General features: G+C 41.7%; 1 protein-coding gene across 1 annotated transcript; it reads right to left on the bottom strand.

Annotated features, from left to right (window-relative positions):
- Window positions 1-234: 234 nt before the first annotated feature.
- LOC122805574 (glyoxal reductase-like) lies at window positions 235-27,452 on the bottom strand. Its single transcript, XM_044075799.1, has 2 exons — window positions 27,311-27,452; window positions 235-1,215 (listed from the first exon to the last, which is right to left on the bottom strand). The coding sequence occupies exon 2, from the start codon at window positions 1,190-1,192 to the stop codon at window positions 338-340; it is 855 nt and encodes a 284-aa protein (XP_043931734.1). The 5' UTR covers window positions 1,193-1,215; window positions 27,311-27,452; the 3' UTR covers window positions 235-337.

Raw genomic sequence — 27,452 nt, 5'->3', positions numbered from 1 at the left:
GACTCTAGGTCAGGAATGAGACCCACACATTGAACTGTGAGGCAAATACCAAAATCACAGGGTCACTGTGCTGCTTTGCTACAAAAGAGAGAGGAAGAGATAAGGAAAGGCTACATATAAGGCCAAGGGAAAAACCCTCCCAATAGAGTCAGTAGAGGATTACAGCACAGACACAATCATGACAAACAGCTTACTTTTTCTTTCGAATAAAATGTACAAGAACGACTTGCAGCGTGCCATCAAGACTATAAAAAGTAATTTAATGCAATCTTAAGTAAAAACAAACTTCTTTCCAACACAACTTTGCACAAAGACCCTCTACAGTTCAAGTAACTGTCTATGCAACATGAGTTGGATCCCAACAGTATCGAGTGCCAGAATGCAAGCTACTTATTGTATTAATATCTTCTTCAGATAATGAAAAGTCAAATATCATAAAATTTTCCTTAATACGTTCTGGATTACAAGATTTAGGAATAACACCAATACCCTGCTGTACTGCCCATTTTAGTAAAACCTGTGATGGTGTTTTTCTGTACTTTCCTGCTACTTTGATTATCTGTGGCTCAGAAACAAGTTTTCCTACACCGAGAGAAGAGTATGCCTGAAGATGGATTCCAGCACTGCTACAAAAATTCAACAAGTCTGTTTGAACAAGCAGTGGGTGATACTCTACTTGGAGAACGGAGGGCTTAATCCGACAGTGGGACAGTAACTCATTCATGTGCTCCACCGTGTAATTAGAAACTCCAATAACTCTGAATTTTCCACTTTCCTTTAATTTTTCCATGGCTTGCCAACTCTTCTGTCTATGTAACTTGTTATCAGGGTCCTCACTTTTCAATCCCTGCTTGCCAGGCCAGTGAATAAGATACAAATCAATATAGTCACAATCTAATTGTTCCAGACTACGCAGACAAGCAGACTCAGCTTCTTCTCCATGGTCTTGTGGTGCTAATTTGCTGGTTACAAATATATCTTTCCTGGTAAGGCCATGCTTGGGTAAAAGCTCTTTCAAGGCCTTGCCAATATCAGCTTCATTCTGGTAAACAGTAGCAGTATCAAATGAACGGTAGCCGGCCTGAAAAGCGGCATCCAGTACCTGGTAAACTGTGCTATACCCACGAACTCTGAATGTGCCCAGTCCTAGAATTGGCATATGCACATCACCATTCAGCTTTATGGTCTGCATTCTGGTTTAGTTTTTAGTTCACACTGCAAACAGAAAGAAAATGGAGAATAAAACAAATAGTAATTAAATACATGCACATTACAAAATGCTAGGTTATACTAAGCTTTAATATGAAGTAAGAGTACAAAAAAAAAATCACAAAACAGTCGATCACAAGTAACCATTAATGGTTTTCCTCTATTCAGACAAGCATAAGCAGTTATCCTTACAACGTACGAAAACATAGCTGTACAATACTTCAATACACTAACTTCTGGAAATGTAGTGCAATGCATGTGTGAGGAACAGGAAATCTTTACTTGATAACTTAAGAATACAGTGATGCATTCTGAATGACTGACAGCATTTCTGAAAATGTCCCTAGCATGCTGAGTAAAGAGCTCCGTCAAACCTGCTGGCATTCTAAGAACACTGAGCACTTAACCTGGCAAACTCACTGGACAGAAGTGTTCCTTCAGAGGGGCAACCTGGGAGTAGTATCTGATTGAGTGACTTGATCATAGTCACAAAGTAGGCAAATGGAGGCAGAGGGAAACAAATCCTGGACTACAGGGAGTAACTCAACAGCTCACTGACAATCTTCTGTGCCAACTAACAGATGACTTTGTTTAAGTACTGGCCAACTAAATCAGATTAATAATTGGTTTATCATGGAGGCAGACAGGGGTAAACGACATTTTGTATAACAGACAAGACCTCAGATAGTGCCTTGATGTTTGTTTTCCTACAGGAATGCAATTATAAGCTTTGAGCAATAGAAATACTTAACTCAACAGATTGTAAACATTCTTCTAAAGTTGCTAGTTTTGAAATGTCTATTTTAATTAACATGTGGAATGACCGTGTCAATAGCAGAATGTTATTCTGACAGATTTAAGAATACAAGTGTTTTGTGGAAAACTGCATTTATCTTACAAGAAAAATGTATATTTGATGAATTCTCTATTTCTTGGAAAACTTGCTTATTCTGGAGTATACTGTGGTCTTGCTTGAATCCTTCAGAGGGCTCACATTAATATCAAACAGGAAGGAGCCTTAGACCTACAAAAACCTATTATGTATCTGACCTGCTTATATTTATTTTGGGTTATTAAAAGCATCAGCAGCATACATTTGTAGGTCAGTTATTATCAGAGAAATAAAGAAAATTATGGGAATGGATAAGAGGTTTATTTGCATAGGTAGGAAAGAAGATGATGGATATTTAGACACAGATGAAGAAACAAACTGCACAAGCTGGATACTGACGGGATGCCAAAAAAACAAATAATGGTACGCCACTATCAACTATCTACAGAGTTTTGAATGGCTATAAAACAAAAAAAAAAATAGATGTGAAAATGTGTAAGAATGACAGGATTTTTGTAGCACCATTTATATTAAATAAACAAGATAAGGCACCCATGTTATGCAAGGTATGTGAAGACAGTGGGTCAGCTTCAGGAACAAGATGATCTACTGCACATGGCACTTTGGGCCACATAATGGAACACAAAGTCCTGTCTGATTCACAAGCCCCCCTAAAGTGTAATGGGGCCAGATAACTCAAGACATCTTCTACAATCCTGCTCCGCTGTGTCCCAGCTACTTATCCATTATGACAATGAGCCCACTACCCTATGCTTCATTACTCACAAACTTGTCATCAGTGATGTATGCACTGTGGTCTAATGGCCATGGCTAAAATATGCCCTCTTCCCCCATTAGTGTGTCAGCAGATTGCACTGAGAACATGCTACCACTGACACACACACAAAAATATACATCTCCACTGCACACTAGAAAGATTTCTACCAGCAGGAGTCCCATACAATGCAGGTGAACCTGCTCACACACAATACCTTGTCACCCCCCCATGATACAGGTGTGCTCAGCCCACCCACTTCTTGCACAGCACTGGATCCCCTTATTATTACAACATGGTAAAGATCCCAGTGCCACCTGAACACTGAATGACCAACATTCACATTGGTGGTGTACACAGTTACTGTATGTACCACATGCCTTACCATACAGTTCTGTAGCTACTTACTAAGGCAATCTATACAGTCAGTAAATGCCTTCATAGCAGCACTCTGTAATGTTGTCAGGTTACACAGAGCTCTCTGTAGTCCCAAGCACAGTGCCTGGTATGTATTAGCTTAAAAAGACACTCCTGTGTCCCACTAAAGAAAATGGGACAGTTAACTGTGCAGCTTCTGGGAATTCTGCAATTCAGTTTTTTGAATCACAGAATTCCACTGTAGTATTCTCTGGCCAATGCTCAGAAGGCACTTCTACTTCTGCCCACTATCTGGGTAAATACCAATGCCTGTAGAATCTGTTATACAGAAGAACCACAGAACACGGTTTTCTACAGAAAACACAGAACAGGGTTTTCTACAGCGTCAGTGTATAATACGTTTGGAACACAATTCTGAGAAAATGTATAGGTTCCTCACAAAGAAAATACAGGGTGTAAACAACATGAACTATGCAGACAGACTAAAAGCCCCATTCCTTTACTCTGTCTCCTACCGACTGTTAAGAGTGACCCATGCCTGACCCATAAGGTCCTCACAAATCTCTCCCCAATGGAGCTGCTACACATCCACAAGTCAAACCGCATGAGGATCACCCAATCTAGGGATCTAAACTTAGTCAGCGACTTCAACAAAATATGCTAGAGACAGATATGTGTTTCACAGACTGCCCCTTTTTTGGAACAGGCTTCCCAATCACATTAAGCAGAGCCATTCCCTGGCCCTCTTCAAATGCAGTCTGGATCAATGGACGGGGAATCGCAAATTCACACCTGGGGTAGTGGCTATGTCCCTAATGGGCAGGGGCAATCTGTAAGAAACTCAAGGCAGAGGAACAAATCCATGCCATCCTCTTGCCCCTAGGGCTAGGCATGTAAGAGCCCTTAAACCGCTAGCCTGGTAATTTCCTATGAACCTATAATTAGAACCTTCATATCAGCATGCTATCACATGGAAAGTCTGATATTAGAGACAGACCAGTTAGTGAGGAGTTAGACAAAATTGTTTTCTTGTAGCTGCTCTATAACCTAACTTCTTCCTTTTCCTTATATGATAACTGAATTCCTATACTTTTTGCTACTAGTGACTGATGATACTTTCTCCATATTTATTATTTTTTTTCATCACTTGTTGATATTGGTACAATAATAATGAGTAATATATCTCTGTTTATACCTTTCTGCTTGGATTCATTTGGCAGCCAACTAAATTCCTGCTTTAATATATATTTTCTACATATACTACTGTAATCAAACCAACTAGATTCCTGCTTTTATGTATAAATTGATGTAATCACTATGCGTAACACTTTCTACTTCTGTACTAATTAATGTTTAATTTTTTTTTCTGTATCTGTGTTCTTGTTGGAGCTTTTCTCCCCAGGCCTCCACTGAAAATGGGCTCTTTTAGGCCTAGTAGACTTTCCCAATAAATAAATGCAATAAAATAAATAAATTATTAAGCATGTGGTTTGTTTGAAAAGGAAGCACTGAAGAAATTAAGTTTAGTAAGAAACAGGATTTCATTAATGTACTAAAAATACACATGGTTGTGGCAAAAGTACAGGGGGAGTTAAATTTTCATTACCTGTGAAGTTAACTTTTGATACCTTTGATGTTGGAAATGTATGTATTTATTGCTTATATACATTCTATATGCAAATATGCAAGGCATTTATTTTAAAACATTCCTACTGTTTCTGACAATTGACATGACATCTTCTACATCCACCTCAGATACATTGAACTCAGGAAGACAAAAACTTCAGTTTAACATCCCAACTGATGGACAGTAGACACATCAGTGAAGCATCCCCCCTTTATGCCACACTGTAGTATCAGTACTGGATGAATGAATCTAAGTACCTGGTGTGAGAACAAAATCCATAGCCTTCTGTCCTTCAAACATGAAAGACATGTGTGCTGCCTGTTCAGCCAATAGAACAGTCATGAATCAGCTGTAAAAAAACACTTAACATCAAGAGAAGTCAGTTCCTGTTATCTTCTGATAATGCCTCATCAACAAACTTTTATTAATCCGTATCATTGTTTCCCGTCTCTTCCAGCAAGATACTTCCCTTAATCTTTAATATTGTGACGACCCACCACTGCCAACCAGTAATCAAGTAGCCTCGATCCTCACCACTGGCAACAGTGGGAGATGTTCACTGACAGAATCACACACACACACACACACACACACACACACACACACACACACACACACACACACACACACACACACACACACAATTTCCACATGCAGCTCTCTGCATCAAGTGCAATTTCCCTTAAGAGCTCACAGAGACCATAGTCCGGGGCTGGTTTCTCCCTCTTCCTCCAGATCCCAATAATATTTCCCACTGGCACAGCTATACAGTTGAGATGTCAGCTGACTGATCAAGCTAAGACCTCCAGCCCCTTCTCTGTCCAAACAGTGCTTTGTATCCCTGCTCAAGTAGCTGACACACGCACTCTTTGAGGTTTGACTTTTACACACACACACACACACCCGAGAAAGGCTGGCACAGGCTTACTAGCTATGCCCCCTTTTGCCCAGACTATGAGGTAATTTCCACTGCCACCAGTCACTCTTTATCAGCTACTTTAAGGCCCTTAACAAAAGGTGTCCAATCTTACTGTGTAATATTAATATAAATGATAGTCTGACCAACAGCAAGGCTATTAGGAGTGCCCCACACAGTGTCACCAAATAAATATGCAAGTACTCTCAAAACTTAAATATCTCTACAGAGATCAGCTACAATGAAAGGTTTAAATATATTTAGTAAATAATAAAAGAACAAGACAACACTAAATATATATTCACAGTGACAGTGTTCAAAACCACAGGAAATATTTAAAATAACACTGCAGAACAGGCTCACACAAATAAAGAAAAACATCTAAACTAAGCTTCACTATATTCCTGACTGAATCTAAGAGAATTTTACTATTCCCTAGTAACTTACTTCATTAGAGCAAGGCAGATGTACTGAATGGGTCTTCTTGTTGTCAGGTCCAAGACAGAATACAGAATGCTCTGTCTCACTAAGACTTCTCAAATTAATATCTAAAATATTACTACTGGATTAGCTTGCAGAATGACAATTTCTGGTCATCTGACTTCTAGTTCCCAGACCAAAACCCCCATTGCTAGAAGCTGGCAGCATTTAGCATCTACCTGTAAAAATATACAGACAAGGGATTTTGCTCAGATCTTTGGCAGATGCTGGAAGTCATAAAACAACTGCATTTCTTCACACTTCAAAAGTATCAATTAGTTAATTTCAAGAATAATACAGAAATCTTTCTAGTACAGACTGTGTCTCTAGCTACATTGAAAACTTGAGAGATAGCCTCTTTATTGCATAGCCTATAAAGTAATTTAATTTCAGATCATTTTCTAAAGTGTGCTGGACTGAGGCTAACCCTCCAATTTCCTCTGTTAAACATATACATTTAAACAGTTACAATAGTGCAGGTACATTTCTGTTCTCTTCCAGTAGGGCACATTCTGGTTACATTTCAAACACAGTACTCTACAAATACCTTTTCAACACACACGTCTGCACAAGCAGTTTGATATACACGACATACAGTTCTAATACATTTGTAACACAAGCATCTTGTATAAATCATTTTGATATTCATCAATGACATACAATTATTTACAAAATTCCAGCTAGCTGTGCTGGCAATATCCCCTTTTATCACAAATATATATATTTTTTATTATTACATCACTGGTGTCTCCTCATGCTATACTGTATTCTATAGTCAAATTTTATGTATACAAATTTTTTTTTTTTTTTTTTAATTACAGCTAAACTATCTGTTTTGTACTATGTTATCTAACTCTCTAGAGCTTTTCTCAGGCCTCTGCTGAAAATGAGTATTACCTAGTCGGAATTTTCTGGTAAAAAATGTCAATAATATTCTGCTCCAACTTTTGAGGCTATATATATATATATATATATATATATATATATATATATAATTATGTATTGGATGTTAGTGCTTTGTATGCATAAATGAAGTGTTAAGAGGGAGAACATTTAGGCTTTCCACAGGCTATAAAGTGTGTGACTGTAGTAGGTGTCTTTTAGTATTTGTTAATTTTTCTATGCAGAAAATGGTGTAAAAGTCTCAAAGATTGACTGTGCCATTGGTGTTTGTAAAAAGGTTGTCAGTGCTTTTTCATTCATTTGAAAAAGAAGGAGATGGCTGTGGTACAAGCCAAGCTCGGCCTACTCACTCATCAGCTTATTACAGAGTCCCAACCAAGGTGGGGTTCAAGGCAAAGGATGATGGAGTGAATTTCAGAACAGGAAAAAGTCATAGCCCAGGTCTTGGGGTCTGAGAAGCAAAGTTGGCACTTCATACCAACATGACAAGGCAGACGTTTTGGAATCAGTGAACAAAGCTGTGAAACCACTCCAAGACTTCAATGACACCCTGTCTGGTGGGGCTTAGGTCATTGTCTCCTACCTCAAATGTGTGCTTCACTGTCTCCTACAGCCAAGATGAGGGAGATACTGAACTCACAAAACAAATAAACAACATACTGGATTACCTTCATGAAAAATATAGTGACCCTGTCACAGATGAACTCTTGGACATGGCCTCACTGATGGATCCCAGGTTCCAGACAGCTTACATTGATCATGACAACGTGGAACAAGTTAAGAAAACAGCTGTTATGACGCTGACAAAACCACACCATAGCCTGGCCCATCTCTGCAGGTGCACCAAGATGAGGAAACTCAGCCTGAGCTGAAGAAAAAGATGTTAGCAATGTTCAATAAGTGCCTCGTCTTCCTAGTCAGAGGCAGAAAAAAAAATGAAAATCAGTTGGCAGTCTACTTGCTGCCCCTGACACAGACCCAGAGACACATCCACTTCAGTGGTGGAAGCACCATGAAGCAAATGTTCCAAGACTCAGTAATTTGGCCAAGAAATATCTCTCCATCCCTGCCACAAGTGCCCCATCACAGAGGGTCTTTAGTGTGGGGGCATAGCTCTCAACCTTCCATCTCCAAAATGAGGAACACCAGCCCTCATAATGTGGAACAAATACACAAAATGTGGAACACATACTAATGGCTTACTAACAATTTCAACTAGGAAGACCATAAGCCATGCCTCAAACTAGAGGCAGTTGACAGGCTTGTGTTCCTTGCAAAAAACATGTAAAGGACTTTGTATTTACACTTTATTAATCCTTATAGGGAAATAAATTCATTCTTTGCTTGAAGCAACATAATATCTGTGCTCAGGGACACAAGAGTAGTAGGAGGAGTAAGACTTCAAACATTTGTCATACTGACTTATGACTATATGCATATGAAAGGTTTTCACCACCAAATACCACTGTGAACATGTGAAATGCAAGTCATGTGGACTGAATGACATGGACACTTAAGCAGCACTATGACTAGTGTGAGGGGCATACCTCAAGCCAATGGCAGGAGACATGCTTGTTTGACAAAAAAATAAAAACCTTTAAAAGTCATTAAAAGCACCTCATGTTTCATTTAGCTTGCACTTTGCAAAGTACAAATGTTTTGTTTGGAAAAGTCTTTTATAAATTATTCAATACACACAGACATACACGTTACTTCAATGCATCTGAGAGTCACAGAAAGAAGTACGTATGTCTGTGTTTGTTTGTGCATATTCACCTGACAGCTCTTTGCAGTTTTTGTCTTCAGAGAGACTGGATGTAGTGCTGAGTTTGCACTTTACCTGTGAACTACTAAGAGCAGTGAGCATCACTCAGGGAACAATCCCAGTTCTAACAGCACTTCCAGAAAGTTTTGCTGTTCTTAAACTGTATGTTTTTATACACTGTTAAAATAAAAAAAAAGTATTTGAATAATGTCTTTTCTTTTCTGAATAAATACGTTTAGAAAAAAACCCTAAATCAGAATTGTAAATTCTGTGTAGGTTGAAAAACTGGAGATTTTATTTTTAGGCCATATCGCCCAGCCCTAGTTTCAAGCATGTTTCCATCCAGATTTGTTATGCTAATCTCATCCTGATCCTTATAATTTATAATCTCACGTGCAACACTGAACCAAAGACCTTATTAAAGTTGAAATAAACCACATCCACATGCACCGCCCTAGCCAATCCTGCAGAAAACCAGTCAAAAAAGAATACCAAGCTTGTCTGACGACTCTTATTTGCCATAAGTATAGCATACTTATTACTGGAGCTCATCATCTACTAGGAATGAGTCTACAATTCATCTCGACACTTTTGTTTTAACCGATTATGCTAGAAAGCCAGTTACATTATCAACAAATACTTCTTCCGGTGTCAGATCTCCTGAGTGTCTTAATCATAGGTTTCACTAATACTTTAGTCAAGTTCTTCAGAATCTTTGCCTGCAGCCAGTTCTGCTGGTGTAGAGGGATAAATCTCTGACTACGACTCAGGTGACTTGAGTTTAATTTGTGGTTTGGGTACCTGCAACTGCTGGTGGGGATGGAAGAGGAATGACAAGCCATTGCCTAATCTCCTCTTCCAAGGGGGAACTACAGGGGTGTGGCTACTTCACAAGCGCCAATGGAGATACAGTAGCCTTGAAAACAGAGTCACTGCTTCAGCTTGAGATGAGATGTGCCACCATGTAGGAGGGGGTGATCCCCTTATGGCACCACTGCACTGCCTCCAAGGTGATACAACTCAGCACACCAGTGGGAGGTAAGACTTACAGGAAAATCCTCCACCACACTTTAGAGTATTACAACTCCTTTCCTGGCACTATCACAGTCTGAGGTGCAAGGTGGAAAAAAAACAGATGATCTATTCATAAGGAGTTGGAGGCCTCATTTTATGTTGGGCTCCCCAGAAGGAACACCTCTTTCCCAGGTATAGGTCAAACTGTGCATATGTATGAGGCATGTTGTAATACATTGCACAGTATACAAAAGAACGCTTGTGCTTGGCATCACCGAACCGATTTGTTCCCAAACCATAAACTATATATATAAAAATGCCCGACATACATGGAGCTCCAAAACAGCAGACTGTGTAAGACCACACATCCACAGGGGGACAGAGGGAAGGTGATCTTGATCAATCAACTGGAAAAGTAAGAATATCTTGCATCTAATGTTGAGGGCCCTCCCAAAGGATGAGCACTTGGTTGGTTAGAATAAGGAGACAAACAACTGGTTTGTCTTCTTAAATTCCTAAACCCATGCACTTATTTCAGCTAAATCAGGATCACACACTGTATATCTATGGCATGAAGGGTCCTCTCTCACCAGTTTTTTGGGACTGCAAAAAATAAATAAAATAAAGGGAAGCTGATGGAAACCTTTGAGTCCACCTTCAACAAAGTGAAGGACAGGAAATGACCTACAGGGATAAGGAATGATGATATATTTATTTATTTATTTATTTTATTTTACATTTGTTAACCGGGAGAGTCCGACTGGATACATGTCCATTTTCAGCGGAGGCCCGGGGAGAAAAGCTCCAGGTACATAACAGACATATGAACATTGTTAATGCAAAAAAGGAAGATAGTTGAGTTCTAAATACAATATAAAGATACATCACATCTTGGGAAAAAAATAACAGCAGCATATAAAAAAAAAAAAACATAGGTCAGTTACAAAGGCGAGGCGCCTTGTTAAAAAGCGGTTAAGGATAGTGAGGTAAGAGAAGGGTAAATGATAGTGGTTAATCAGGTTTGGAACAGGGACACTGCCAGAGAGTATTGAGATGGGGTTTAAGCTTATTTTTGAATTGTAGGAGTGAAGGTTCTGAGGTGAGCATGGTCGGTAGGGAGTTCCACATTTAACCTACAAAGTTTGAGAATAGAGAATCCCCAGCAGAATTATTGGCTTTGGTAGTTTGAGCTAAGATCTTATTGGAGGAGTGTAAAGATTGCAGGTTAATATAGGGGTGAATGATGTTTTTCAGAGCTGGTGTTTTCTCTGGGTGATACAGTATCTGGTGAGCCATTTTGAGTTGGTTGAAATGGAGTTGGCTGGAAAACTCTAACCACCCTAGTTGCTTCAAGTTAGTGCAGTGGTGCGTTCTAAAGGTGGAATTTGTGGCAAATCTAGCTATGTGATTGTAACAAGAAGCAAGTTTGTTAAGGGTTGTCTTGTTTAGGTTTGTAAAGAGGGGGGAGGCATAGAAAAGAGTTGATAGTAGGTGTGTGCTGGCAATTGTAATTTTAGCGTGAGGAGTGAGAAAGTGTTTTACTTTATAGAGAGAGCCAAGCTTTTTATTGACGGTTTTGATGGTAAGATTGAAATGGGTGTCAAATTTAAGGGAGTTATCAATGGTAACACCTAATAGCTTTGTGTGAGCTTCTGGTGATATAGTGATTCCATTGGAGGATGTAATAGAGAATGTGGGGGGAGGATGTAATAGAGAATGTGGGGGGAAGAGTCTTGTTAGTGGGTGAGAAAGTAAGTAGTTTGTTTTGTTGGGGTTGAGAACTAGTTGACGACTTGAGAACCATTTTTCTATTAGGTTGAAGGTGTCTTGGGTTGAAGCAGTGAGGTCTGCCAGGTTGGAGGCAGTGTTGATGATAGTCAAATCATCTGCATATTGAATGCATATAATATTTTACATATTATATGTAAAAATGAAGGAAAAATCACATTGCAGCAAGAGAACTACCTTTCAAAAGTCCTTAATTTTATCTGGAAGGGAAATTTACTGCCAATTTACATGAGAGAAACAGAGATTGTAGACATTATTACTTCTTGGGGTTCTTGGCCCTTTGAAAAGGATTTATGTAGTCTTTCTAGCTTGCTAAGATATTTGATGAGCTGTTTGCATGTTGTGTGAGTTGTGTGTGTACTTTGAAGCTATGTACTAACCATGTTTACTTTACTTTATTGACAGGGCGATACATTTAGGATAGTGAAGCACTAAGAATATTTAAAAGAAATGCTACATCTACACCTTGACCTCTGTGGGTGCTGCTAATTGGTGTTAGAAGTGATTATGCAGTTGAATGAAGGGTATAACGACAAGTCGAGAAATATAAACAATTAAATGTTTGAATAGGAGTAGTGATGTAATGAATGGAATGGATGCCAGCCTTTGTGCTAACTGCAGGACAAAGCTTAGAACTGGTAATAATAAATGAGCTCTGATCCAAGAACTGCAAGATGCTTTATGCAAAAAATTAAAATAAGATGTGTTAAAAGCATATGTATAGTGGGGGCATGATAATGGGCATGTAATGTCAGTAAGGAAAATGTAATTAAGGAGACAGAGAAATTGAATGTAATCAGGCTTGTACTCTGAAATAACAATGTCAAGTAGGTAACGGTACTTGAGCAAGTAAAATGGTTTACAGTTGAAGTCAGGTTTGAACGTGCTACTTGGAATTATGCTCTGGAAGATTGACAGTGCCGTTTTGAAACTACTAAGATAAATATAAGATGGATGCCTGGTAAAACTGTGGATGAAATGGAGGCTGGAACATATAACTAATAAGAAAGTTTAATAATAATACACATATTCTGTGCTACTGATAACTTAAAAAACATTACGTTATTCTGCCTAAAAGATGAAATAAACTATTCTTAACCAAAAGAAAAACCTTATTCATTTCAAAAGGTAAGATTTCCCTCTTACTCTGTTTTCTAGCCTCTGAAAGATCTCTAGAAACCAGAGGGGGAATAAAGCTAACAACCAGTTGCTTCGTAAGAGACTGCTTATCTTGCTGCTGCCTGAGCACAATCAGGAGCAGCCTTAGGTCAACTGGTGCCCTAGGCAAAAGGGCTCCACAGCGCCCCCCATACTACCTGGTCCCCCATCCTAGTCTACCTACATGGAATAACTACTGGAAAAGCACCCCTACCAGAGCGGCGCCCTAGACAGCTTCCTAGTTGGCCTATGCCTAAGGCTGGCTATGAGCACAATTGATTCAGGTGCCCGTTACTCATGTGCTATTGCTCAGTGCATGTAGTAATGAAATGCTGGTGCATCAAATGTACCGTCTGTCAGCCTCTCCAAGCTCACAGACACACCACACTGTAAAAGTTCTTTACTTCTCACGGACTGTTCCTTTCTCTGAGATGCAGGGACCTTGGCATGAGAATAATAAATTAAAAGGGGTCTGCTGTATGCAGGAAGGTGACCTGCCTTGCACATTTTTGCAGTGACTTTCTTTCTGGTCTCATTGCCTGTAACTAACTGTACAACTCCAAGTTCACATTGTTTGAGTGTATGTATATTCAAGCTATCGGTTACATGCAATATTTGCCAGGTAGTTGTAATATTAGCTTTTTAGTTTTAAGGAAATATAACAGATTAAAAAATGTATATTAGAAATGAGCATGCCAGCCACCAAACTACGAAGACAAGTAAAAATAGTGTACTGAACCCACCATCTTTGCGGTGACAGATACTGAGAGGTTGATATGAAAAGGCAAAACATTAATAGCAGGAACAGTTAAGACTATGTCAGTCAATATACTGAAAGCAGACTTCAAATTATTTATCTCATAGGCAAATTAGAAAGTATTGGAGGTGTGATGGGGAAGAAAAAGGTAACTTGGACCATATGTAATGAGCTGGCAGAGTTTAAAAATTCCCTATAAAGTACTCGGTCAGAAATATTTTTATTTAACATTTGTTGACCGGGAAAGTCCGGGGCTGTAAATAAGGAAATTATTCTTTTGAACTGGGACACAGGATCTGAATTGCCTAGATATTGGGCCCGATTCCAAAAGACTTGCTCTCAGTGTAAGTGACTTACGTTTGTATAAAGCCAATACATAATCAGGCTTACAGAGGGGATCAGATTCCAAAAGACTTGTTCTCAGAGTAAGTGGCTTACTCTCAGAGCAAGTCTTTTGGAATCTGGCCCATAGTAAGGCCTCTTTAAAGTTAAATTCTGTTGGCTGCAAAAAAAAAAAAATTAGAAAATGGAAATTAAAGTCTAAACCAACTGTATGTGAAGTAAGGAATACTATAAAAGCGATAAAAGAACTGGAAGAGGGATTTTTAGAAAAGGGAATAACCAAATTACATATAGATAAATGAAATTATTGGACAATACATGCAGAATAATGTTGAGGAGGAAGAGGGAGGTTTAATGGAAGGCAGAGGCTGAGCAAATTATCTAATGTTGGACTGATGATAGTTATAAAAGAAAGAAACAAAAGATAAGTCATGTATTATGTATGTAAATGGAAAAAATGCTAATATAGTTTCTTTCAGTTAATGTAAGTTTACCCATGTCTTAAGTGATAATTTAATAAAGATGTTTTAAAAAAGGGGACAATGAGAATAAAACGATTTGACTTTTATTTCCTTGCTTTTAATTACACTTTGACCTGAAATGTGTAAAAAATGCACTTGCAACCTTTTGACATGACATTTTGTGGCCTAGTGTACAACATACAAAACTAAGCTCTGATAAAACAGGAATCTTTGTATATCTTGTATGTGTTATCAAATTGAAAGTACAGTAGCAGACTAGAAATACTGGAATCGGAGGAGGACAGTAAATGTCCTTTAGTTTGGGAATCCAGTAAGAATGCAACTTAGTACAAACCGCTTCCAGGTCGGGGAACCCCAGCTACTATGCAGGTGACCAGAGTTCACATAATGGACTACGTACATAAGAGGAAAGACAGGAAAACTAGAATTGAGCAACTGGAAGTTAGCTCTCCTATCTAGGGTGGCTGGATGGAGTGCTACTGCTACAGGATCACTCCTCTGGTGACAAACAGGAGCCTAAGAAACTACGTGGCTCATCCTGACAGAGACATCATGCCTAACTTAAGAGAACTAATGTGAAGACACCATAATTGAGGCCAGTGCTGCAACTGCAGTGCACAAAACTACTGAAGGGGTCCACTAAGGCACAGGAGACAAATTCAAAGTATTTTTATGATACACTCATCCACAATGCCACGCAACAGGATTGGGAATCAATGAGTAAGAGGATGATAGGAAGGAACACTGATAACGGGGAAAAGATATGACAACACAGTGCCACACTACACACACCCAAATAATACTTATCTAACAGGCTACTTCACTATATTCTGGCAACCTCGGCCTCCCTCTTTGGTTTGACTCATGCCCTATGTCTGGTCCAACAGCTTGCCTTACTTCTGTTCTACTTGTACCCAGCTCTCATTCTCAATTACATCCAGACCTCTCATCTTGTTTCTCTCTGCCTGCCCCAACATCCTTTACCCTGCCTAACTAGGCTTCAACAAATGTGACTCCATTCCATGATATTCCTACTCCAGAGACACCTGGCACACTGTAAGTTATACTTTACAGAACTAACTATCTACAGATTGCCTCATACAAGTGCTTCTCTGACATGGTATCTACTACAAACTAAGCAATCAAGTGAACTAGTATAACGATCACAGGCTGACACTACCAGCTTCTATGTCTAATGCAGATCACGCAATGTAATAGGATCATAGGAAGTTACTAGGCTATTGGCCCTGAGGCCCTTATAAGCCTAGCCAAGAGTTTGGCCCATGCATACACAAATCAGCACCCAATGCCCCTATCCAGCAGGGACACGGGTGGAATCCCAGGGATGTATTTTCTATTTCCCATCCAGTTATCCAGATTGCTCTTAAAAAGGGGTAAAGAGGTACTCTGCTTAACGTGGAGAGGGAGTCTATTCAATAGATGGGGGAGTCTCTGGGACAGAAATCTTTCCTGCCAGTAAGTCCTACTGATGTCACAGACCAGGTTGAGGCCGCGTGTGCAGGTTACTCGAGTGGAGTTTGACTTGCGGATATGCAGCAGTCCCATCAAGGCGGGGTCCGAGATCGCCTTGTATGCCAGACAGAGGACACCTCTTAGGAGTCTGTATGAAACAGAGTAGAGGCATAGGGCTTTTAGCTGATCTGTATATGGTAGATTTTTGAGGCCCTGGATTCTCCTGGTGAGCAACCTCTGTGGTCTCTCCAGCTGCTGCATGTGCTTTGCAAGGTACATGCTGAATGAGGCGTTGTACACAATAATGGGGCCTTATAAGGGAAGAATACAGGGATGTTATGACCTCCTTGTCCCTGGATGAGATACCCTTACTTATGAGGTGGGCCATGTAGAAAGCTTTCCATACAATGGAAGCAACATGGTGGTCAAAAGTCAGGCTGCTATCAATCTGGGTGCACAAATCCCTCACGACTGACTGCATGCTTAGAACATTGTTATTAATGTAATAATCTGTGGGGACATCTCTCTCCCCAAAGGGAATGATGATGCACTGTTTTGTATTCAGCTTGAGGCCATGTTTCTGGCACCAGTCATTTGTTTGGGCGAGACCCTCTTGGAGGATGTCCACATCACTAGGGGAACTGATGACTGCTCCCAACTTGCAGTCATCTGCAAACTTAGGTCAGCCATAGCCCACTGGTTTTGGCCTGTACCTCAGAAACATATATCCCAAATAACACGACCGCACCCTGCGGTACACCACTCGATATGGGTCTACTGCTTGAGGTGGCTTCCCCTATTTTGACTAGGTGGGTTCTATCAGTGAGCCAGTTGGCTACCCATCTGGTAACATATGGATTGATGCCTAGTTCAGAGAGTTTATCTATTATGCCCAAGTGGGGAATAGTGTCGAAGGCTTTGGCCAGGTCAAGGTAGGTGGTGTGCACAGTCTTCCCCTCATCCATGGCTTTGGTAACTGTCTCAAAAAGGTCAGCCAAATTTAACAGACATGACCTCCGCCTTGACGAAGGCAAACTGTGTGGGATTGAGTGTTTGGAGGTTGCCAATGTCCTTGTTAATGAGGTCCACGATAATCTGTTCCATAGCCTTGCAGATCAGGCTAATTAGGCTGATGGGTCTATAATTTCCCGGATCAGTGGACACTCCACCTACGTGTAAAGGGATAAACCCCAAAAAACAGGTCCAAGCAGTAGTAGAATCAACACCAGGATTTAATAGAAACTTAATAAAAACTTTAAGCGCTTTTCGTTTGCTATATATGCAAACTTCACCAGAAGTAAAACCATTAAAAATAAAAAAAAAATTAATGGTTTTACTTCTGATGAAGTTTGCATACACAGCAAACGAAAAGCACTTAAAATTTTTATAAAATTTCTATTAAATCCTGGTGTTGATTATACTACTGCTTGGACCTGTTTTTTTGGGTTTATCAGTTATTCGTGCCGTGGAGATTTTACGTGTAAAGGGATGACAGTGGCTGTCCTCCACTCAGCTAGGACAAAACTGGTACTCAGGCTTTGGTTGAATAGGGTGCCTAACGGTGCTGCAAGTTCCTGCCCGAGTTCATGTAGGATGCAGCCTGGGATGTTATCAGGTCCCATGGAGGCTGTATTTTTTGCCTTTGAGAGAGCAGTGATGACCTGATCCCTAGATATAAGGGGAAGGGGGCAGGTACTGGGAATGTCCTGATTTACTGATGGGGGACAGAGGCATGACATTTTTGCTGAATCTGATAGCCAGCAATTTTGCTATATCTACGGCATTTGTATATGTGGTGTCTTTGACCATCAGTTCTGAAAAAATCTGGGTGCTACCTTTGAGATCAGGGACATAGTGAAGAAGGCCTTATGACTGTCTCTAGTAGATGTGGCCAATATGGACTCGAAGTTTGCTTTGGAGGATTTCACTAGTGCTCTTATTTGCTTATCTTAATAGATGCATTAGGCCTACAACTACAGCAGCTTAAAATCTTAAAAGGTACTACTCGACTGTCTGCTTACAACTGAACTACTGCTTAACTTACCAATGCCTTTATGAAGGAGTTGGTATTTGACTCTGGTTCAGTTTGTAGCATGAAAATATTCCTGGAATCAGTTCATTTATTTGGTTAGAAGCAAATACTCACTCATTTAAACTTTCTCAACTTACTGGTAATTCGGTAAGCAAAAGTTATAGAAACTACTTTCTCAAGATAAATCTGGCAAGTTAAAAAAACAAAATCTTAGCATACTACAAGAATTACTAACATGATCGGAAATTAAGTTATCAATATTTAAAGTGGTCCTGAGTTCACTTGAGTTCTCAGCAGAGCAGTACAGAGGCTTAATAGCAGGTATGGAGATGTAATTTATTTATTTTATTTTACATTCGTTAACTGGGATAGTCCGACTGGATACATGTCCATTTTCAATGGAGGCCCGAGGAGAAAAGCTCCAAATTACAGATACAAGCAATAACAGTAATAAGCACAGCAGACTATAAGAAGAACAGCAATTATAGAGGTGATACATTATTCATTCTTAACTAAGACAGAGTAGGAATTATATTCACATAGGAGAAAAAACATAAGAATTTAACAGTTTTTCATTAATTATGGCACTAGGGTAAACAGTAGATACTTAAAGCAGCCCTATGGAATACACAAGTTTGCAATATAGCATTTTTTAAATAGTTAAATATTATGTAGTATTCTACAGATATTGGCACACATAGGCATTAGTTAAGAGAGTATAATTGACAGGGTGTCTATGGAGATTAACCTGGGTTAGTGCAGGGGCAGAGCCATTGGTTTTTAAAATATTGTTTAAGGCCTTTTTTAAAGAGATTGAGAGCAAAAGATTTAAACAATTTTAAAATAAAAAAAAATCTATTATCTAGAAAGATTGCAGTAATTATACTAGCTAAATAATTATCCTAAAGTTCCCTGTTAAATAAGTGAAAAATGTAAAATGAAAGTTGGGGTGTCTTGCTATTTATTAGTATGACTTCTCACTAGTACTCTGTTAAGGTAGTAACAGGCTGTGTGGATATGCTTTAAGTATCTGAGACCAGTTGCTCGTTGCTTTCAAGGCAAACGCTAGACATCTGAATAGAGATTGTGGGGAGCAGCAGATGCTCTAATCTTCATGGATGTTCTTCCTCTTGCAGGTCCATATATTCTTTTTCTTTATTTGTCCTGGTATGACACCAGATACATCTATGGGAAGTGGTAACAGTAGGGGTGGCTACACTATTAGTGTAGCCATTGTTTACTTCAGTTTTGCTAATTGCACATCACTGGTGACTGCCAGGACTAGCTATCTTGGGGGGGGGGGTGCAGTACTTGGATGAAAGCAAATGACAGTTAGACATAGTGCAGTGACAGTTGCCATGGTTAGTACTACAGCAACTGAGACCATTTGTACTTTTACTTTCATTCTAAAAGCAGAGGGGGTGCACAGCAAGTGACCTTTTTTTGGGAGTAGGAATGCAAGTTATATGTCAATATACTGGGCAGTTACACTATATGCCTTGTCTAGGCCAGTGTGAGTCTATTTGCAAGATGTTGAAATTCATTACTGAGGCTAGTAGGCCATTCACTTTCTTCACAATTGCACAGAATATGTGCACAGAATGTGTCCATCTTGTTTTGGGTAATGCAATATATGTAAAAGCAGAGAGAAATTAAATAATGTGCATCTGACAGCAACAAGCTGAAATACTTTACTATGGTCATTATTTCTTTGACTTTTCCTCACAGCTCAACCAAAGGTGTCAAGAGAAGGTGGTCATCTTTTAAGGGTAAGAGTGAGAAACATTCTGTATTAGAAAGCATGTAGCAGCACAACCACTGTTGAATAAAACTTACATGGCTTGGCAGGAAGCAGTAAATGTGCCAAACAGAAGTAAGCTAAAATATGTGCGCGGCCCTTCTATATTCATTTTCTTCTCAATGAGACATCAGAAATGCACATAATGCCAGCAATCACTTTGGGTGTAGGCTGTTTACAGAAATAAAGGGCACAACACAATCACTGCTGAAAGATTACTGCTATGGCTTGCTGAAGACCAGCAGTGTGTCTCAAAATAATGTGGCCATTATATTTACAGGACTTCTTCACAGTCAAAAATGGTACACCTTCTCAGAAAGGGCATGTGCCACAGTATACGTGCAAAATCATTCAAAGCCAAAGGTATTATTTTTAAAAACATAAGACACAACCTACGTTTTAGGTTTCAAGTATCTAACAATTTCAACAACCTCCACAATACAATGAAGAAGTTATGTACTCACCATAATGTTCCATCTGAGTAGTTGCACATTTGTCTTCAGCCTGTGGGTTACGGATCTGTATCGGAGCCGAGCTGGCAACTTTTGCTAACATCAGCTCCGAGCTCCAAACTCATAATACACCTCCACTGCCTTCCATCCCCAGATCGAGTTTGCTGAGAACCCGACCGGAAAGATATACTTGTGATCTATACTGCAGCCCGTAGGCTGATCATGCGCCAAGGTCTGGGGAAGGAGGGAAGGACGGTTGAAGACAAATGAAGTACATCTACTCAGATGGAACGTTATGGTGAGTACATAACTTCTTTATCTGAAGTAGTTTATTTCATTTGGTCTTCAACCTGTGGGATAGAGTCCCCAGCTACTAAACTCCTGGGTGGCCCTCATGGAACAGAACCAAAGGATGCTGTTCTTCTGGAAGTCAAATCCAATTTGTAATGAGAAATAAACGTATGAGATGAGGACCAAGTAGCTGCAGAACAAATATCATCCAAAGACACTCTAGACCAAAAGGCCGCAGACATAGCCATGGACCTAGTGGAATGAGTTTTCACCTGACCTGGAGGAGACATGCCTCTGTCCTTATAGACCTGCAGGATGCATGAAGAAATCCATCTAGCTATAGTGACCTTGGAGATAGGTTTCCCCAAAAAAGGGTTTATAAAAGGATACAAACAATTGATCAGATTTACGGAAATTTTTTTGTCCTGTGTAAACAGAATCATAACTGTCTATGAACATCCAACATGTGGAATTTGCATTCCATCTTGTTGGTAAAGTTAGGAAAAAACACAGGTAAATTGATAGTCTGATTGATATTGACTGGTTATGCCACCTTAGGAAGAAAGGATGGATTGGTTCAAAGGGAACCCCTACCTTTGTGAAAAATCATGTACGGAATTTTGATGTACAAGGCCTGTAATTCTGAAACCCTTCTTGCAGAGGTAATAGCCACCAGAAAAGCTGTTTTCCAAGATAACAATTTTAGATCTGCAGTTGCAGCCGGTTCGAGAGGCAGAGCGACCAAAGCTTGAAGGACCATAGCAAGGTCCCACAGGGGAACAGGATCTTTGACCGGGGGGGGGGGGCGTAACAAAAAACTGCCTTTGATTAAGGCTTTACAGAGTCTGGAAGAGGCTAAGGAGGCAGAATTCTCGCCCACATGAAAATGAGAAATGGCAGCCAACTGATCTTTGATAGTAGAAGAACTAGCTCCATGTTGAAAAATATCAGCTAGAAAATCAAGAATGGTGTAAACAGGAGCCGTGAAAGGGTCTAAACTCCTTTGAGAGGCCCAGAAAGAAAAACGTTTCCACTTGCTGCAATAAACCTTCCTGGTCGAAGACTTATGAGCAGCTACCAAAATAGATTTAACTGAGGAGGATAGTCCGGGAGTCCTAGCAATCACGGGAACTGGAGCAGCCAAGCTGTGAGCTTCAGGCTGTCCAGACTCGGATGAGGCACCCCTGAATGGGGACTCCCCCGGCAGGGGGGTTCAGAGCGAAAAACTTGCTGCACTTCACGTTGGAAGGAGATGTGAAGAGATCGCAGCAAGGCTGACCCCACCCACTGAAGATCTGTTCCGGTACTGACGGATTCAGAGACCACTCGTAAGGTATCAGAATGGTTCGACAGCCTGTCCGCTAGGATGTTGGACCTTCCCTGAATGTGCATTGCGATGAGAAAGGGACCGGTGGAGATCACCCATTCCCACATTCTCATGGCCTCGTGACAAAGGGGGTAAGCTCTGGTCCCTCCCTGTTTGTCGATATACCAGACCACTGACATGTTGTCTGACTGGACTGCAATCATTCCCAGAGGAAGAAAGGCATGAAGAGCCTGCAACGCTAGAAGGACCATCCTCATCTCTAGGACATTTATATGCAAGCTGGTCTCTATGGGGGACCACAGGCCTTGGACTGTCCTGCCCGAACAATGCCCCCCCACCCGAGTTGGGAGGCATCCGCAGTCACTGTGGTTTGAGCCGGGGCTGGAACAAAGGGTCATCCCTCCAAAATGTCTGGAGAGCTCATCCACCATATGAGAGATGACCGACTCGACTGAGATGAATTGGATATGTCAATGGCAGTTCTAACAGAGACCACTGTACAGCTAGAGTCCATTGTAGAATTCTCATGTGTAACCAAGCACATGGGAGAAGAGTTATGGTTGCCGCCATCAAGCCTAGAGTCCACAACACCGATTCCGCCATTGGAAGATGAGAATGGTAGATCAGGGAGACATGCATTCTTAGGCTGTGAACTCTCTCCGAGGTCAGGAATATTTTACACTGAAGAGTATCTATCCTGGCACCAATGTAGTCTATCACCTGTACAGGATCTAGGAGAGATTTGGATGTGTTGACTGTAATCCCCAAACACTGGGCAAGTGTCAGGAAATAATCCCTGGTTTGGGAAAGTACATGTCTAGTTGGATTAGTGAGAAGCCAATCATCCAGGCATGGATAGACCTGAATGCCCTGAGGCCTCAGGTGAGCTGCTACAACCACCATCACTTTGGTAAACACCCTGGGTTTGTGGTGAGACCAAAGGGTAGGGCTCAAAATTAGTAATGATGGACTCCTAACCGGAAGTGGAGGAACCTCCTGGAGCTTCTGTGCATTTTTGTGATAGTAAGCATCCTGGAGGATTAAAGAGCACATCCAGTCGCTCTCTTGCAGGTACAGCATGATGGACTGTAATGTGACCATCCGGAACTTCTCTTTGGCAACTGACAGGTTCAGGGTAGATAGGTCCAGAATGGGCCTTAAGTCCTCCATTTTCTTTGGCACCAAAAAGAACCTGCAGTAGAAGCCCAATCCGGACTGATCTGGGGGGACGGTTTTGATGACTCATTTTCCTAGCAGCTTAGAAATTTCCTGTGCTGCTGCCTCCCTTTGCATGGGTGGTACATCCGGGAGGTGTCTGGGAGATATGGGGGAACCCACGAAGTGGATAGAGTAGCCTCTGGATATGATTTGAAGCACCCAGCGGTCCGCTGTTATGGACTCCCATGCCGCTGGGTGCAAGGACAATCGTCCCCCGACAGGATCTAGAGTAAGGCAGTCGGGCAACCCCTCTGGGTTGCTGCTCGGGTCTCTCCGAGAAAGGTTCTCGAGACCCGAATCTCCTCGGACCCCCTCTGCCTCTGGGCTGTTGTCCATTCTGTCCCCCTCTGCCTCCGGGGGAAGAAGAGCCCTTGAGTGTCCCGGGAATACTGTGACTTCCGGAACCGCATCTTCTTTTGCCCTCTCTGGTTCTGGGAAAAGGACCTTTGAGGGTTAGAGAAGCAGATCCTGATGGCAGACTGTGTCTTCCCATCCTTCTCACTCTGGACTAATGTCTCCTTGATGGTCTTACCGAAGAGTGTAGATCTGTCATAAGGGGCATTGGCAAACAACGCCTTGAAGGGTTCAGAAAACAGACATAACCCGAGCCAGGCGTTATGCCTCATGGACATGCCGACCCAGCCACTTCAGCAGCATGGGAGAAGAGTTGCATGGACGTGTTAGATAATGCTTTTAAAGTGGCCATCCTCATGGAGAACGAAGCCTTGTCCTCCTCGCATGGGGGAGACTCCTCCAGCTCCTTTACTAGGTCGCGTTGGAGTCTGGTGACTTGGGCCAAGTAATTCAGCACCCTAATCGAGAAGGTAGCTGAAGCGTATACCCGCTTCCCTAGGCGGTCCATCATCCTTGACTCTCGGTCAGGGTGGTGGACCGAGGAACTCTTCTGGGCAAGTTCCTTCTTAGTGGCCGCTGCTACCACCATGGCGTCCACGGGGGAGCTCTTATTCCAAGATGGCCTATCTATGGGGGGGGGGGCTTAGGATTTTATCAGGTCACTTCAGAATAGGTTCCATGGTGTCCGGTTCCTTCCATGCCCGCGAAGTGACCAAATCCACCAAAGAATCCATGGGAGAGGACACCCAGGAAGTAGACGGGCCCGTGCTGAAAGCCTCCAGGAACACAGACTAATCAGAAAAAGGTTTGGGGGCAGACCATCCTCCCTGCTGGCACAGGATCTCCATGATGTCTCCAAAGGAGACATCCTTGAGAGCTGACTTTGGGGAACCCTCTCCCTCATCTAAGTCAGTTTCCTCGGTGAGGGACTCGGGGGAATCCAAGTGCCTCCTCTTGCACATATGCTTGCGGGGCACATCTCCGGTGGGGCTCTCCGGGGGGCGCTCGCAAGCCATTTGTTCCTTGGGGGGAACTGTCTGGGGCTCTTCGAGCATGGGCTGTCCCTCTGGTAAGACAACTGGGACCATAGACAGAGCTGAGGGGGTCTGGGAGGAGTCCAAGGGGGCGGTCAGGGGTCTCGATCTGATGGAGAGAACTCTTTCTACCACATCGAACGCCAAAGGATAGCGAACCTTCTAAGAAACCTATAAGGAGATCGGTCTCCCCGGGTCCGACGCCAGAATCGGAGCTGGGCCCAAGGTAGAAGGAGCTCCGAGGGAGGGAACCTGGACTGACAAAGTTGGAGCCCATGAAAAAGGTTCCACTCCCTCGGATCCGACACCCAAGCTCCAGCTCCAAGAGTGGCTTAGATCCACGCTGGTTGGATTTGAAATGCTCCAGGCAGCTGTCAGCGTCAAGGAAGCAGGTACCATCGGCACCGACCCCCTGACTAAAGCCAACCCCAGATTTGAGTACTCTGAACCCATAGGTCGGATCGGAGAAGGAAAAATGGGTTGAAAGAAAGGAAGCGAGCTCCCCCCCTCCAGAGGGATGGGGGTGGCAAGACCCCCATCTGGATTTGTGTACAAATAAAGCGCCTTATCATCTTATCCAGATCCATATCTGACAAGGAACGGGTGGACAGTGACAAGGCCACGGACTCCGACCTGGCAGGTCGGGGCACCGAGGCCCAAGAGGCTGGACATGTCTCCTCTGGCTCCAGGGAGAACCTCGGAGACCGGAGCCGAGGGGAAGCGAAGTCCGGGGACCTCTTCCTCTTTTCCCTCATCTTCGACTCTCTCTCCCTTTCTCTACCTCTCTTCTGCTCCGCTACCACAGGCTTTGGTGCAGGAGGTTGAGTCCCAGTCTGGGAGGGAGGAGAACCCAGAAGAAGAAAGGAGGGAGAGGCAGCCACAGCAGCCGCTGTGACAGAAGCCAAAGACGAGGAAAGAGAGAGTTGGAAGCAGGAAGATGACCTTTGAGGGCCAACTTGGCATTCCTATCCTTTAGGGAGCAGGGATTGAAGCTCATACAAATATTACAATCCACACTCAGGTGGGCCACACCCAAGCACAAAACACAAAGAGTGTGGCCATCCGCTGGGGATAGCTTATGGCCACACTCTGTGCAGCGCCTGAAAACAAGATTTTCAGCCATCCTAAATAACAGAAAGATAGCCTTAGAAAAAAACAGGGAAGATCTAATAAACACACACACACACACACACACACACACACACACACACACACACACACACACACACGCACACACATCTACAGAAAACACGGAGGGCAGGGAGGGGAAACTGCTACCTACACCACAGAACAAACTACTCTAACTACCTAAAAACCACCACACTCTACGCACCAAGCGAGGGGAGGAGAAAGGGGACCTATACTAACCTAACTGTAGAGAAACTTAGAAAAATTAACTACTTACAGAAAGTTTTAAACCCCCTGCTAGTTGGAGCTCAGAAGACACGATGTGAAACAAATTGTGGCAAACGAGATGTGGGGATGGAAGGCAGTGGAGGTGTATTATGGGTAAGGAGAGGAGTTTGGAGCTCGGAGCTGATGCTAGCAAAAGTTGCCAGCTCGGATCCAATACGGATCCGTAACCCACAGCTTGAGGACCAACTGAAGTAAACTACTTCAGATCATTAGATAATTAATATGCTGTTTCCAGAATGTTGTGTCTTTCGGCTTTTCCCGGTTAGGGGTCGCCACAGCGGAACTCCGGTCCGCTAATGACTGGCATTAGATTTTTACGTGCCTAGTTACCGGCCCTGACGCACAACCTTTAACGAAGGTACGCCCATTCACGCAATATATACATTAAATTATTATCCAGTGCTAAACAAATATACCTTATTATTCTTACACATTACATGCGATACATACTGCCAAGTAGTACCACAACATGCCCTGCAAAACTCAACTTACCATAATAGTGTGCAGAAAAAGACAAAATCCTGTTTTGGCATCATTTTAAACAATTTATTTCAGTTTTTACACATTTTTAGAAATTCTTTCAGTTTTTACTCAGCAGTTTTCAACTGTCACAAATATACTTCTGCTGTATAGTAAGAGGACTGATACAATGCACCCAGGACTGACAAGAGCTACTACAAAGTTCAGCTTACTCACCATGTGCTTGTAAAACATGCATTCCAAAATTTTAAATCCTACAAAAACCAGCAACAGAACTAAACTGAAAATTAAAACAATCTTTATGGGCAGTATATGCTATTACTTAACTTAACGCACAGACACATGTCTTATTCTATACAGTAAGCGGGGCTCATACTTCCTATCCAACAGTACCATAACTTGCATTAACACACTTCTTGATGATGTGCAGAAATACAAAATATACTTCTGTTTGACTCTTAAAAGTTAGGTTTCCAAACGACTCAATAAATAACACTGACCGTGGTAAGAAGGATGTACGATTTCCTGGGAACATGACATGTAAAAAATGCACAATGCTGTGTTGAAGACACAGCTGTATGCTTTAACGGACCTATTCATTTGCTGGTAAGGGATTAATGTGGAAGCACCATCCTTCACTATGTTACTCTACGCTGCCTTCTGGCTGATTCTCGGTTTGTCTGCAAACACCACGACTGCATTTTACTGATAACAGTTTGCTTTTCACAAATTCACCCAACTACAAAAGTAATACTCTGGGAGGGGGTCTGGCATCATGCAATGTTGTGAGTGCAGAGAACTAATTCATTTTACTATGCAAACTGAATTATGCTTTTATAAGGCAAACTGCTTTCCTTTGCTTAAATTCAACTCATTCTTAAAGTAATAGACTTTTTATGTGTGTCATTAAATGTGGCACGTTACTCGTGCCAGCGATTAACCCAACTACATGAAATATTTTAGACAGTACCATGAATCTGGGAACCAAACAAAACCCTTTATTCCTTACCTATACAGGCATATGCTGTGACCGTGATAATAAAATATAATACAAATACCCGCACCGCCAAAAGTAAATTAAATAGATAAACAATTATTTCCAGATGTAGCACAGGGTCGGGCTTCTTCTTTTCACGTGACACGCGCTGTAT

This window comes from Protopterus annectens, chromosome 6.part1 (genome assembly GCF_019279795.1).
Source record: "Protopterus annectens isolate FY-2018-M chromosome 6.part1, PAN1.0, whole genome shotgun sequence".
NCBI lineage: Eukaryota > Metazoa > Chordata > Ceratodontiformes > Protopteridae > Protopterus > Protopterus annectens.
The sequence above is the reverse complement of the archived record's forward strand: the minus strand, read 5'-3'. Positions and strand labels throughout refer to the sequence as shown.